This window comes from Rhyacophila brunnea, unplaced genomic scaffold (assembly GCF_057557595.1).
Source record: "Rhyacophila brunnea isolate RB1 unplaced genomic scaffold, BYU_Rbru_1.0 scaffold_5, whole genome shotgun sequence".
Classification (NCBI taxonomy): domain Eukaryota; kingdom Metazoa; phylum Arthropoda; class Insecta; order Trichoptera; family Rhyacophilidae; genus Rhyacophila; species Rhyacophila brunnea.
Window position 1 is genome coordinate 48,015,631 of NW_028233170.1, and position 16,265 is coordinate 48,031,895.

The window sequence follows — 16,265 nt, forward strand, 5'->3', positions numbered from 1 at the left end:
TAAGCGAACAGTAAAAATATGAGATCACATTGAAAACTTAAATAATGTATCATCTAAATTAAATATGTATGAAAGAAATTATACTTTTTGAAAAGCTTTCAAAAAAAGCTTTAATGAATATGTTTTGTTTTCTTCATTATTTCAATCGAGACAATATGTATTTATTACATTATCAACATGCAGAGGTTAAATAACACTAGTAAAAGAATATAAAAAAATATGCTTTTAAAATCAACATCTGCTGATAAGCCTGCAGTCTTTCCGGCGATAGAATGCAAATGCCAGATGTTTGAACAACATGATGCTTGTTGAATCGTAACGGACTGACTGAGATCTTCGGTGGATGACACAAATAGAATAAACGACATGCCGATTACTCTGCATCTACTTTTCCAAAGATAATGCAAGAGAAAGAAATAATTTTATTTCAACAAAATATTACTGACAGATAACTTTTAAACCCAATGTTAAACGTAGAGTGATCAAGTAACACTAGATATCGAAACAAGTTAACCATAGAGAAAAGTTCATTTAAATATCATAGAAAAATTATTTATATACCTAGTGATGTACCTAATTACATATTTTATTACATTACTATAAAAAAATATTTCAAATTCATCATTTTATTAACATATTCATCATGCACAGCACACAGCAATTACCCTGTTTTTTGCAACAATGAAAATATAATATACATACATATAAGGAAGTTATTAGGACAACGTTTTGTAATGATAGACCAAGCAAAGTATAAAAAAATAGTTATAAATGCCATCTGCTAGTTCAATCTTCAATATTAAAAATTTAAACAGGCAAAAAGATTGATCGACTTTACTATAAGACAGACACAGAGCCCACAGAGGATGGCGGGGCAACCACATGGTTGTCAGTTTGGCAAATGGTGCAACCACTTATAACGCAGAGCCTAATAGTTGTGCAGGACGATTTCATCGGCGCACTCTGGACCACAACAGGCATGTTTTGCCAAAAACTATTTTTTATGGTTGTCAGTGCTAATCAATCTTCTATCGATTCTAGTTGGTAGATTTTCAAATAGAAATTATATGCTGTCGATCTAGATTCCGAGATAATTCATAAAGGCAAACATTTGAGAAAACAACTCCTTGATGATGATAGCGCGACTAAACTGTGGAATGCGGTGGACAGTCTCTTGGTGTGAGTGCCGAGTGTGCCACGTAAGCCTCTGCAAGATGTCAAGGTCCACACCGTTTTCTGTGAGCTCCATAGTTTAGAGATTCGAATTTAAACCATTATGCAAATTATATCCATATATTTCTCTTTTGAAACATTTTCTATGCTTTCGTGGGCTAATAATGGTAATAATAGATATACTATTTACAGGAATATTAAAACTTATATTATGCTGAACGAAATTACAATCATTTTTTCCGCACCAAGTTGTTTGTGTTGAATTTACAGAAGATGATGTTATTCACGATTTTGACAATAATTGAAATGATTTTCTTTTGATATCAATTGATATCAGTCATTCCAATTCTGCACATTACACTGCAAGCCGTATGTCTCTCCATATATAATTGATTACTGGACAACTGCAAGAGCAGCTGTTATTGTTGATTTAAAATTAAATACCCATCAGCAGAGTAGTGGGAGAATGCGGTGTGGAATCAGACTGCGGGCTGCAAGCTTGCCTGACACTCATCTCCCAAGTGTCTAAAAGTTGACTGAGGGAGAACTTCCTGGGCAGAGCGGCAAGGCGAGCTCCGAGAGCGGCGCCCACCCGTCGAAGGAAAGGCGTCGCCGCGTAATCTGACGACGGCGGCAAGCATGTCGGGGGAGATTCGGGGTAGTCCCGCGGGACGGATACTGACACGGGCGGAACGCACGGCAAGCGAGAATCTTCCAGTTGGGCCACCAGCCGTACGGCCCCGCTGCCTGTTCCGACTTGTAGACCTTCTAGTGATACCTGCAAGGAAATATAACAAGTGATGCTTGCAAACATAATCAATCATAACCACAAAATGTAGTCTCGATAATGGCGTGACATCCGAAACAGTCATCGACTAGTTAAAATTTGTGAAATTCAACAAGTAATTGCTATATTTGATTAATAATTCTAGTGGTATCACAGTGAGAGTATAGTGCACAAATATCATTTCATCCCCTCTGCAAGAAGAACATAGGCGGGATTGCCTATCACCGAGAGTTTTAAACAGAAACCCCCCCCTCCTACCCTGTCTTCTTATACGCTTGAAATGTGGAACCTTACCTGCAATGAGATACATTTATAAAACCTATCGGACAGTAGTCAAGCTTTCAGGATGTGAATTTCAAATTATTCTCGTTTCAGAGGTTTAAAACATAATATTTTGTATAGTGCGAACATATATATGCGGCTGGCACGTCAATTAGAGAACTTATCCCCTTTACTTTTTATGTACAATCTCTATGACTTCGTATCTGTCCATTCACAATCTTTATAGCGCTCTGACGTGTAGGCCACTATATAAAAGTAGAACTGAATATATAACATTCAACAAAAACCATATGTATTTATACAAATAATATGTATCGAAACATTTGCCTTTTGATCAGTATTTTGATATATTATTTGAAGCACAAAATACAAATATTTTGAATGTCTGTTCTATTACAAAATCCAACCATACCTTAAACCTGCTATCTAATCGTGCTATTTCGCCTTGCAGTACATCAGGAATGTCAGGGTTTGGTTCCTCAATTTTGGTCTTTTTGAGCGGTGGGGGCATATTTCTGTAATAAAGTAAAAATAAAAATTGGATTCATACCAAAGACGTTGAAGAAATCTAGAGCCTAAATATCGTGGTTATTCTGCGAAAAAGCACTAAGTCAAAATTTTGCTGTTTTGACTTAATGATGAGGTAATCTTATTAAGAGTACGCTCTATAGTCTACAAAAACACACACAGTCATATCTATAAAACTGGCGAAGATAATTTATGTTATAAGTCAAAAAGACATACATCAATTCAGAGAAAAGGCACTAAAGGGACTTAGTGCATTTGCTTCTCTCATTCTCATGCTGTATTCACAAAATTCTGCGTGCGAAACTGCACTAAGTCATACTCAAATCAATATCGCAGAAAGGAATTTGCCTTTTATATGCATAAAACAAGTTAAGACCGTCCAAACTTTCAAACTCGATTATCTCAAAACTAGTATTTTTTACTTAATGCTTATTCGCAGAATACCCACGATATATGAAGGTGAAAAAACATAATGGACAATTAATGTTTAAATTAGCTACATGTCATTTTGCATTCACTCACATCTGTCAAAAACTGAAAGGATTTTAACACAATTGAGTGAGTGACACAAGTGACTCACAATAAAAAAAGAATAGAACGATAAATCAAAGTTTTTAATTCAATCAAATATTTGAATGTGCAAAAAATTTTAAACCATAAAAATCAATAATGACACGTTTCCAATAAACCTATTCAGGACCACTATTAAAAAATAAATTGAAAATTAGCCGATTGGCATCACGACAGGTGCAGAACAAATCATTTTTTCGCAATTCGTTATTAAATTTATCTGTTTGAAATTGCTAATGTCGATTTGTGACATTTCATGAATTGGGCTCTTATAATACAGGTATATAAATTTTTTAAACAAGAGTTTTCCGTTAAACTATTCCCACACAATAACCCACACCCATAATATAACTAGGGGCCTCGCGCACATACTCTAATCCGACCTTGTGCTTGCCGGGACTGGCTCTGGATACACGATGATTACCGCGTCGACATTTGTAATATGCGATCTTCTTGGAGATCGCTTGTATTAAGATGTTGCTTCATCTGAACTGACTCCAATGTTTATTGAGTTATTGAATATGGGACCAGAGTGAGGTAAGTATTATGTACAAACATGATTGGCTCAAGCACCAAGTTTAGTTACCTTATTTCGGGTCCAAATAATGCTTCTACGCATGGTCCAAACGTTCTTTTCAAGGTATGGTTGGCGACAGGGGACTGGAGAGCATTGTTGACTACTTCCAGGAGAGGACAGAATAATTGCTGTTCCTGAAACACAATTATAACAATACTTGGAAGCATTTCAAAAGGAATAAAATACAATATAATATACATACAAAGAAAAATACTGCCTTAAAAAAATCTTTATAAAGCTCTGTCATCACTTAATGATTGACATCATGTGAGTCACATGGCGAAAAAGCTACATTTTCATCCAGCCAACGCCATTTCTGAATGCTCTGAATGATATGAAAACTGATAGAAAATCCATCCTGTCTCCTCTCCGTTTTGGTTTCAGTCGGCCACTTACGTTTTGCATTTACACGTCAGTTTAACGGACAGCTCGACGGAAACGGAGACTGATTGGACAGCAAAACTGATCGTTTAAAAGCACCTAAAACACATAGTGTCGTACAATATAGAATGAAGTTACCTTTGCTTGTAGATACAGTGGATTGGATTGCGAATGAAGAGACATTCCCTCACTCCTTTTAAAATCCAATTTATCTAAAACCACTTCACATTTGAGTAGGGTTTCTAAAGGCATTCGTTTCGACGGATGGGACAATATGTCCAAAAAGTTCTTCATCTTTGTCAGCTTGTCCACATCTGTAAAAATATTTAATAAATAAATAGTTAAGCAGATACATATAGTGGAAACCCGATTTTACGTGACGGAGTTCACGTTTACCACCGTTTGCATGTAGTTTCAGCAGTCCCATTTTATTTTATTACATTTTAATTCCCGGTTTAAGTTTTTATTTCCCGCAATTTACATATTATTTATTATTTACTTATTTTAAGATACGTATATTATAATATTATATGCACAGTAATCATTGAAATTGGAAGTTGCAAATGCACAACCGCATTCCTTTTTTATAGACACGGTTGCAGTGTACAAGGCCAAGTTTATACAACGTAGCTGGTGGGCGATCTTTTACTTCAGTCAGAGTGGGCACACAGTATTTTGTAAATATTATTTTGAAAAAACTTAAAATAGTATAATAAATAGTGTGTGAACATAATTATTGTTTCCTAAGAATGTCACTCGCTGCGCAGCTGCCATGGTACAATGAGCAGTGTATTTGACTGTTGAACAAAAAGTTGGCAGTTCTAGCCCAACCGGGGACATTTTTTTTTTCACAATGAAGTGATTCGTGTTACGTTCAGTAGATATTTTCGTCAATCTGAACCGCAAGAGTGGTAGAGCATTCGATTGCAGATCAAAATGTTGGTGGTTTAAATCCATCCTGGTGCACTTTCAAGTGGGCAGTGAAGCGTTTTCTTTATGTTGCAGCCGGTTTTACTGTAACAGCAATTTTGCTGTTTTAAATTAAGTAACCCGTATGATAAATTTAAATTAAGTACTCACTCTCTCCGTCAGTGATCATCCTGGAAATCATTCTACGCAGCGGTTCAATATACTTGGAGAGCTGGCGCACCTTTTCGCGGTAAGTGTTCTCGTCGTTGACCGACCCGACGCCGAGAGGAGAGGGAGCCGCACCTGCCCCCAGAGGGGTATTCAAAGATGACGATGGACTAGGGGCCATTGTCCCGGACCTGACAAAAATACCAATATCTCATTACATTTTTCTTAATCTTCTCAAGAAATTCAGTGTTTACTTAATGGTAAGTAATTCAAGATAATTTATAAACAAAATTTCCCACTTTATTAATTCTAATCATATGTAGCAAAACACTGTAAATATGTGCATAATCTTATATACTAGCAAATATTATCAGGTGGCAGTACCATCCAACATTCTCATATTATGTCTTCTTCCTGTCATGCGTTTACAAGTATAATGTCTCTCAGACTCAATTATTTGTCTGTTAACTGCTGTAACACCCTGGCGGAGTCGTAATCTCCCGACATTGCCGAGCATGCCATCGCTGAACTTGTTCATTTGTCAAACTAATATAAGGGTATAATAATTAAATTTATGTTTTCGTTCACAACCCTATTAAAATATACGATTCCTCCGATTTTTCAAATTTAGAATTTGCGTTTATATGTGTAGGTATGTATAATACGTCTTCTCCCTGTGTACTGTCTCGCCCTCTCTTACATATTTACATAATTTATGTTTTCTCTCATGTGTTCCAGATAATTCAAGATAAATATATGTATGCAGTAATAATAATCATAGTCATGTATCGTAGCATGATATTTTTCAGTAATTATTGCTGCCAATGCACAGTGTAAAGCTTCCGCTAATGCCATTTACCATCATTTTATTACCTATATATTTATAATATTTTTTTTCTGAATTACTGAATTTAAAAAATACATATATTTTTTTGCGATTAACTGACAAAGACCAACTTGAAACCGCAATGGAACTAATAATAATTATTGTTATATGAGGTGTACGACTCCTACATTTATACACAATAATACATAAATACAGTATGTGCACAGGTCTACTGCACGGTGATATGACTTGAGCATCGATATTACATCAAGCTTCATTATACCTATTTGGAAACCATTCGGAAGATTCAGCAGGCTTTCAGCGATAGCGATGATGCAATGGGAATCACACAAATTAAGGTGTGATACAACCTATTCAAAGATGGCCGCACATCATTGGAGAGGAAATCATGTTCCGATGGCTCACAACAAGCTGAAATGACAAGGTAATCGATAATGTGCGGACATTCATCAAGCAAGATCGACGAGGTACCATTCGATAAATTGCACATATGGTTGGGACTAAGCACCGGTTTGGAATGAGCTTGTTGAATATTAGTGACATTAGTGTATCATTTATCGGTTCTGATTCAGATACAGCACACTTCTGGTTCGATTATTATTATATATATCGTCACCGTTTTAGCAAAACCATCTATGTGTCACTTTTATCAAAAATGACTTTTAAATACCAAGTCATTCCTTATTTTTTTCTCTATAGGCCAGTAAAATGATCTATGTGTTGGGTAAACTCGCTCCGAAGTTATTTCAAAAAATAAAAAACAGCTATGTGTAAGGTTCAAAAACCACGGTTCACAAAAACAGCTATGTGTATATTATAGTAACATATAGATAGTATTTTGATATCGAGAGTGTAATGTTTTTTTACAGTTTGGCTACACATAGTTTGTTTCTATGTTATATGCTATGCATTATGGTCTTGCACGACGGTTTGAAAGATGCTTTCTCAAAAAGAGAGACAGGAAATATTCAATAATTTCTGGAAGATGCCAACATGGTCAATAGGGTATAGGCGAGAATTAATTTAAAAGTTGCATAAACAACTACAAACGTCTCGATGACAGTGGCCAATTGAAAGCAACAATGACAGGTAATACGAATCTGACTGAAGATAAATAATTGGTAGTGCAACCAAAAATCAAAACGCAGAGATTTGTGGAAAAATGTTACATTATGGTTACTAATTCCATCAAATAATGCATGATGAATATAAAAAATGGTCTCTGAAAAATGGTCATAAAGCAGCAGAATATACTCCAGTATATTTAACACCAACAAATCAGTATCCACCAACCACGTAAAGATCAGTGTGCCATCACTGCCATCTGCTGTAGTTATAAAATGAATAATGTTTCAGAAATGAAATACAATAGCCACATTATTAAAAAAAAAAAGATGCTAGAAGACCAAAAATGAAATGAAGGAGAGTACCAGAAGTATTACTGGACGGTTAGTAATCACAATGGATCTCCAAAGTGTGCTGCTATGTCCAAAACACAGGCACAAATGTATTATAAACAAAAGCTGCAACTACACAATTTCACCATATACATTCTTCATAATGTATCTTCTAATGAATTTGTCTCATCTCATCGAAAGCAGGACAATACAATGAAATAATTCTAATATCGGATGGGTGTGGATATCAAAACCGAAATAAATTATTCGCTACTGCTCTAAGTTATATCTTTAGAGAGAAAAAACATCGAGATTCAACAGCTTTTTCTGGAAAAAGGCCACACCATGATAGAGGCCGATAGTGCACATGCCACCTAAGAAAAGTATTTTAAGCCTCCAATATATTCACCATCTGATTATATAGCACGTATGCGGCTAGCAAGACCAAAACAACCTTATAAAATTAATGTCATTGATTTTAAATTTTTAAGAATTATGGATAAGATTAAATCTGGATTAAGTTCAATCAGACCAGGAAAACGAATCGGAGATCCTGTTGTATATGATATTAAAATGTTACAGTATCTACCAGATGGAACAATCTTTTACAAACTCAACTTTATCAGTGCAACCGTTTGACTGCCTTTGTAATATATATAATGAATCATTGCCAATATCGCAGTCGAAATACATACATCTTCAGGAATTAAAAAGTGTAATAGAGAAAGATCACCACTATTTCTACGATAACCTAACATTTAAACCTGCTAATAGAAAGTAAACGAACTTATAAATATAATATCATCTCACTATTGCATTAATAATTAATAAAATGATATTGCAATTTATCACTAACGCACTATGTATATTTCAACTATTATTTATGTAACAGTTTTTCATGAATTTATTATTATTCACATTTTGATGAATAAATTAAACTATGTGTATTTACAAAACGGTCAAAACAACTTATGTGACATCACAAACTGTATTTTTATTATTTTTGTATTAAAAATAAAAGATTTTTGTAAACAAAATAATAATCTTAGACCATTTTCTGATTATAATAAAGCATTCTTCATAATTTTAATGTTTAAATGTAACATTAATTTTTTATTCAGTTTTATCCTTCTCCTGCACAATTTGAGAAAGTGCACATAGATGGTTTTGCTAAAACGGTGACGATATATTCAAATATTATTATTACCTATGCTGTTGCATGATCTGTTGAGGGTGCAATTGCTGCTGAGGATGGTGAGAGGAGGGTGAGGGGGCAAGAGCGGGACTGCCCCCTCCTCCACTGCTGACACCTACTCCCACTCCTCCCCCGAGTCCACCGCTGCCCACAGACATGGGAGATGCCATTGGAACACCCATTAGACCTGATCAAAAGAACAGTAATTATAAACTCAATTACATACATTGGCGTCGATAATAGATATGTAAAACATGTCAGTTCTTTGAGACCACTTTGAATTATAAGTAAAAAAAACTGACATCGTGGCGTGGATACATAATAAGTGTTAGAGACATCCAGTGACCAGCACAGGGTTACTACAAGGGCGCCGTGGAGGTTACCGGTGACCAGCAAAGAAAGCCCACCTTTGAGTTGTTATTCAGTGCCGCAGACACGTGTACTGTGTATTTTCCTATATGGGGTGACCGCCATACCCTTTTGTATGTTTCCGTGTCTTGGCCTGAGAATCTCAGGAGGCTTTCAGAAAACAAGCGACCCAGCATTATTTTTAATCTACTGACACTCCTCTGACAAAAAGTTAATTGACAATCTATAAGTAATTTCTAGTATTTTTCCAGTCTTCTTGTGTCAAAGGTCATTTTTTCATAATAAATTGTATTTAATTGCATGTATCATATTATTATTGTCACTAAATTAATGCTTCCAATACCTACCTATTATATACACTTCCATTAGCTTCCAAACAAATGCTCGACTGAAAATATTTGAAGAGAAAGACTTACCCATTGATGCAGGGCTAGGACCTCCCATGGCAGCGGGTGAGGGCGCAGAAGGAGAAGGGCTCTGTCGCAGGAAGTGACCCCCGCCACCTCCGCCCCTAACCCCGCCGCCCTGGAAGCCTCCGCCCACTCCCCCGGCGGCCCCCATCATCCCCGCCATGCCCTCTGCACTCTTTCGCTGTTGTTGCTGTTGCTGTTGTTGCTGCTGGTGCTGCTGCTGTTGCTGTTGCTGTTGCATGTGCAGCATGTTCATCTGGCCGCCCCCCATGTTGCCTACAATATTAATCAAACAACACAACTGCTTAATAATATTGAACTAATTTGAAAATACAATATGATAAAGAATAAAGTAATGTTAAAAGTTGAAACCAACCATTTACGCTTGAAACGCAAAAATTACGTTTATAAAAAATTAAGGGAAGAAACGAGACCTTGTAAGTGACATTTTGTTCAAAATACGTTTTTTGCATTATTGAACATATTGGTAGTATCAGCATCTACCGAAGGTGAAAATTCTTAAAAAAATATTTAGCTCCCAAAATCGTTTGAAATGACATTTCATATCTACTATGTCAACTATTCTAATTCAACTAACTAATGATAAGTCGTAAATGCATATTCTTTTACTGATCCTCATACTACATACATAAATTTACTATAGATGACAAAACACTGTTATATTAAATACATAGTGTGCAATCGAGGTTTTTCCCTCTCCTGTAAAGTTGTTATTTTGTCACTTACGAGGTTTCGTTTCTTAACCCTCAAAATGTTGAAAAGGGGAAATAGACGCTCAAATTCAAACATTTCGTTTGACTACTTAATCACCAAAAAAAAAGTCTTACTCATTTGTCCGCCCATCTGATTTGGTCCCACCATTTGGCCGGACATGTTGGGAGCCATCTGATTTTGGGCCATCTGCCCGCCCATGGGATTGTTTCCGCCCATCGGATTATTCATAGGGTTCTGTCCGGGCATATTGGGATTGTTCATCTGCCCTTGCATCCCTCCTGCTGCGAGTTGGTTGGCCAACTGATTCATCATCTGACCTGTCATCTGATTGGTGTTCATCTGACCGGGTCCCATGGGGTTTTGATTGGGTACCATACCCATCCCGGGGCCCATCTTGTTTTGGAATTGCTGCCTGGTAAGCAGTAATGTCCCTCCTAGTATCGGAGGTTGCTGCTGAACGCCCTGTTGCCCCATCGGCCCTTGCTGTCCCATTTGATTCTGCATGCCGCTCATTTGGTTTCCGGGCCCCATATTGCCTTGGGGAACCTGCATTTGCCCCTGCGGACCCATGTTATTGTTTCTGGATCCTTGACTAGCGAGATTTTGTAAAGCGTTGATAGGATCAGTGGGAGTCCCTTGATTGCCCCCGGGGCCCGGTTGATTTCCATTTCCGCCTTGATTAGGATTGGGTGCCCCACCGGGATTCTCCTGACTACCGCCCGGACCGCCAGGCAATCCTGTTAAGCCTTGGGGTGTTCCACCGCCAACTGCCATTGAGCCTTTCTTTGTATCTGTTATTAAACAGGATTAAAAAATTATTTAGTCATTTAAACAACAATCACATAATATTGTATGATATAATATATATTATGATACATATGCCTAGTGGACTAAACCACTTGGAGCGGGTGATCAATTTCATATACCTTGGCTCAAGCCTCAATGACTGCAGTAGCAGCGAGAAAGAAATTAGGCGAAGAATTGGGATGTCCAAGAACGCTGAGACATCTTACCATGGTATGGAAAAATCGTAGCAACACAAAAACCACTAACAAAAAAAAGACTTGTTAAAACACTAATATTGTCAATCTTCCCATACGGTGTTGAAACCTGGACTTTCAGAGAAGCCAATAGGAAGAGAATTAACGCATACGAGTTGTGGTACTGGTTCCTAGCAGCAGGTACATTTAGTGCTTCATTTACTAATGCTCAACCAAAATGCAACTCAGTACTTTTGTTAAAACTAGAGTTGATTGCCCTACCACTTTTCATTTCAATAAATTGGTTGTGTAGGTTATTAATATTGATAAAATTTTCATGTAAGTCATTTTTACTTCAAACACAGAACAGATTACTATTATAGAAATATGAAAGTCAGTCACCATAGATCAAGGGTTTGAAGCCACATTTGGTTTATTACTTCATGACAGGTTATAAAACGTAAGAAATACAATACCCATTCATTGAGTGTCCTGAAATATAATCAATGCGCATTTTGTTAAAACTTAATGCATTTTACAGTACAGATATAACTTTTGAAAATAACAGACACGTGTTTAAGTTCATACCATATTTTACACACTTGAGAATTATACCTTCATACAGCCTCACCCAGAAGTTAACTCACTTTTTACAACGTTTTTCTTAGCTCGTATTCTTATTTGTCCGGTGGTTCTTTGTCTGGTGGTTCTTTGTCCGGTACAAATCTTGCAATCGATTTTTAACTAACTTCCTGACTAGCCAGACATTTGAAACTTTTAGAATATATCAGAACACGATGTCAATGCATTTTTTTAATACTTTTAGCCAGTGGCGATTCTCCCTTGAGAGCGTTGGAGCGGTGCACACCCACCCACTCAATTTATGCGAAAAGACTTTTTTTAAATGAGTATTTAATTTATATTTGATTAATTAAAAGTGTTCTGATCTATTACCGTAGTCATTAATTCATATACAAAAACAAATTCTAATATGTGTTTTTAACCGGCTATTTTAAATAATAATATTATATGTTGATGTGAGCGATATTCGCCATCGCTCGACCAAAGCGCCCAGTAATCTAATTTCGATTTCTTTGCAATGAGAAAGAGCGTCGTCTGGCGCGTGGAACAGCAATACGTAAATATTTTTTCTACGTGCTCGGGAGCGACAGTTCAAGTCGCTCTCGGCCCGAACGCAGATTCATCGGTTTTAAAACAATACATCCCGTATCACACGTACAATTATTGTATGACAATTTTTATTCAATATTATTATAAAAATAAATTCTTTTCACAGTACGCATTTAAATTTCTGCACATGTTGACAACATTTCTCAAATTTAGGCGAAGTACAATTTAAAAATAAACTTCAAGTTTTTTTTCAGTTTGATAACTAAATTCACAATGTTTATCAATTATGATATCTCTTCAAACTAGCTCTGTAATACGTCTGACTTTTGAGATAAAAATAAACTCAAAAATGAATTGTCTGTTATTTACAGCTTGGATAATTTTTATAATGCTGATGGCGCCTCAGCATTATAAAACATTTTAATCGAAAAAAATCTCATTGACACATTTACGGAAACGGTTTTACTATTAAATTTAATTTTTACTATTCCGATGACATCAGTGGAAAGCGAAAGATGTTTTTTCACACTCAAACGGATCAAGTGTTTTAGTAGAAACACCATCGCGCAATCAAGATTGAACGCATTATGTATGCTCAGTATCGAAAAAAGAATGATACAAGAGATTCCTGACTTCAACAAATGCGTAATTGAAAAATTTGTGTCGATGAAAAACAGAAGAATGGATTTCTCATACAAATGAACAATAAATCCCGGTCACTGCCAGATACGAGATATTTCGGTACTACTAATAATTCGGTCAAAACAAAATAGTTTGTGTTAAAGTTTAAAATCCATTTTTTTCAAGAAAAACTGTTTTTAGAGGTACAACAAATAATAAATAGTGAGTTATTTATTATTTCTTTTAAATGTACTAAATTAAAAAAACCAATAGTTTTTTTTTTTGATTTTTTGGTGAAGTTTTGATGAAGGCAAATGCCTTTTTACGGCAGTCAAAAGGTGAAAAAAGTGAACTCCCAGTAAAATAACTCACCGGTCGCCACTGCTTTTAGCCATCTTTAAGTAGAATTGAAATCATTTTCAGTTAATTCTGTTTTGTATGAAAAGTTATTTCGACACCATTATTGGTTGCTAGGGGTCTGGGGTCATAGCAACTAAATTATTAATATTATATACATGCGTTACTATGGAAATCAATATGACATGTCAAAATGACATTTCAGTATTATTTCTATCAGGTACAAATTTTTTTGATCGTTTAAGCTAGTCAAGTCAAGTTTATATGATTCAACAGAAAATTTAAAAACGTTGTATATAAAAAGTTCTTTTTATCTTGTAATTATTATATTTTTGTGTTCCCTGACTTGAGCATTAAATATTTGTAGTTACCCCGGGAATGTACCGATCAAATTGTAGCATTGATTTAAATGCAAACCTTCAACGGACAAAAACCTTAAAATGGTAGAGAATATTATTACTCTAACTAATGGTTGAAAATATTTGGCGACCCAGACAATATGTGAATCGACCCAATTTCGGGCCGTAACCGATTGGTTAAGGTGACGCATCAGTGAAACGCCAAATAATTTTCAACTGTACGGGCGACGAAATTTTGGACTCGCTGCCATTCACTGAGAGAATGTTGACCCAGGAACACGTCACTTTGCTGCGTGATGGCGACGGGTCAATTAATTCTAAAATCGTGTAAAGATGACTAAAAACGTTACCCATTTACTTTAAAAAGAAAACATGTCAATGAATATATTATTATTGTTACTAATAGAACAATAAACAGAACATAAAATGGACGTATGTTGGATTTATATGACAATTAATATTTCGTTTGACAGGCGTCATTTTCACCCGCCACCCGCAATCCGCGCATCGCCTAGCGACGATCTTTTTAGACCGTGCCTCAACTAATGCATGGCCTTAAGAACCTCTACTGTACATGAATATTAGAAACATAAGAAACTTTCAAACTCACTAATATCTCTGACGTGAAGTATCAATCTTGCAACCATGCTTAAGTATTCTTCCCTGGATTTTGCCTTTTGGAAGACATGGTTTTCCATTTCTATGCTGTTCCGGGAGGTCGGTATCCCGGTTCTTTGAATGGACTCATCGCTGAAAGTAACATATATATTGTTTATTAAAATTTCTACTTTCTTACATAATCTTTCAATATGTTTACACTTCTTTTTTTTGCTCTATAGCAGCGTTTCCAAATGGTATTCTGTGAGGGTTGCTGGTTTTGTGTGATTTTGTCAGAGGGATTAAAGGAGGCTAGTTTAAAAATATTTAATTTTCATTGTGCCAGACAAAGCTGTCTAGATTATTAATTTTATTCAAAATTTACAAGTGGACCATTTTCGATAATTTAAAATTATATGTGAAGATATTGGTAATCAGCAGTCGCCCTCTGCTTTAATATTCAGAAATTCAGTGGCATTACGAAAAATCATTAGAATGTTTAAACTGCGACAAGAGTTGTTGTAATATTTTCTGGATTATAGATTTCGATTAACAAACGTTTTGTTTCTGAATATGAACTGGAAGAAATTCACAGTGAGAAAAAGGGTCACCTGCATAACATTATTTATTAATGAGCAATAACATAATATTTAAGGAGTTTCGTTATGTTGTGAAAAATATAAAAGGGTACCGTAACTCAAATTATTTGGGAAATGCCGCTCTATGAATTGCTACAAAGGTTAATTTCACTAGATCTGATGTTAACACTCGAGCTCGCAGGGCAAACGAGCAAAATATATTTTTTTGAATATCCGTCCTTCTCGCACCATCTTGCTGGTCACTCTCACAGGCTAAGTGAAGATGTCAGACAGGGCGAGAAGAAAATTCGATCTATCAATTTGCAAATGCTGGAGATCAATCAACATATTGAATAGTATAATTGTATAACCGAGCACCGCTCTGCAAATAGATTTAGTTTTTGCAATCTGATTGAAGAAATAATTTCGTGGCACTCCTACTCTTAGTGCAGAAAAGATTTAAGACTGCCTTCAGCCGGGGAGGAGCCACATAGAGGATCACACTCTTCCCACAGCTTCCTAAGGAGTTAGGTTAAAGGAATTGAGCAAAACAAGGACAACTACTTTTTGATCTATCTTGGTGACATAATATCCTATCTATTGATCGTAGAACACTATCAATATTTAGATGGTTCCATGGATATATTGATGAAAATATTGACCTCATAGTCTATGAGTCATAGAGATAGACAGATGTCTTATGATTTCAGTCAGAATTATTAAGTACGGTGTATATTTATCACTGTACTCTATATCATTTTTGTGGTTAAGCTGTAGTACTCTTTCTTTGAAGGAAGACAGTTATTTTCGTGACAGCCGGAATAGCATTATTTAATGATTCATACTATCGACATTGACACCGCATTTCCTTCGAATAATAAAAAATAGGAATATACATACATTTTAGCGACCACGCTCTGCCTGAAGTTTTGTGTTCGCCAAGATCCCTCTTCCAATCCAATATTGAATGGCTTTAATTCATTCATCTCGATAACGACGTCATAAACTGATAAAATCCCACACAAATCAACAACTCGCAAACAAAATGTCTCGACGTTTCGTATTGTTATAAGATATTATAACCATAGACTAGAGCTGTCAAAAAAGTATCTACTTACAAGTATTGTACTAAGTGTTGATACTTCGATACTTACAAAACATGCTTGCAATAATCGTTATCGATACCATTTTCCTATAATCTAAGTCGATACCTTTTCCCTTCTTGAAAAATATTTAAATGCCGATTATGTACCTACCACGATTACTTTTATTTTTGGCATAGTTTTTTTTGACATTTTTGCTCCCGGTGGAGCA

The 16,265-nt window shown here is 35.8% G+C and overlaps 1 protein-coding gene across 1 annotated transcript; it reads right to left on the reverse strand.

Moving 5' to 3' along the window:
• Positions 1–217: 217 nt before the first annotated feature.
• On the reverse strand, positions 218–16,008 carry MED15 (mediator complex subunit 15). The gene is made up of 10 exons (XM_085955635.1): positions 15,852–16,008; positions 14,387–14,526; positions 10,442–11,119; positions 9,600–9,869; positions 8,827–9,001; positions 5,379–5,566; positions 4,437–4,612; positions 3,927–4,051; positions 2,655–2,757; positions 218–1,951 (listed from the first exon to the last, which is right to left on the reverse strand). The coding sequence occupies exons 1-10, from the start codon at positions 15,935–15,937 to the stop codon at positions 1,610–1,612; spliced, it is 2,283 nt and encodes a 760-aa protein (XP_085811761.1). The 5' UTR covers positions 15,938–16,008; the 3' UTR covers positions 218–1,609.
• Between the last annotated feature and the right edge of the window lie 257 nt (positions 16,009–16,265).

Bases quoted from the DNA above. Each gene is read 5' to 3' on its own strand.
- MED15 (XM_085955635.1), bottom strand. From the start codon at position 15,937: ATGAATGAATTAAAGCCATTCAATATTGGATTGGAAGAGGGATCTTGG. The intron at 9,002-9,599 runs GTAAGTCTTTCT...TCTTTTGATCAG, and splicing joins TCCTAGCCCTGCATCAATGG to GTCTAATGGGTGTTCCAATG. The intron at 5,567-8,826 runs GTAATAATAATA...TATTTTTGTCAG, and splicing joins CAGATCATGCAACAGCATAG to GTCCGGGACAATGGCCCCTA.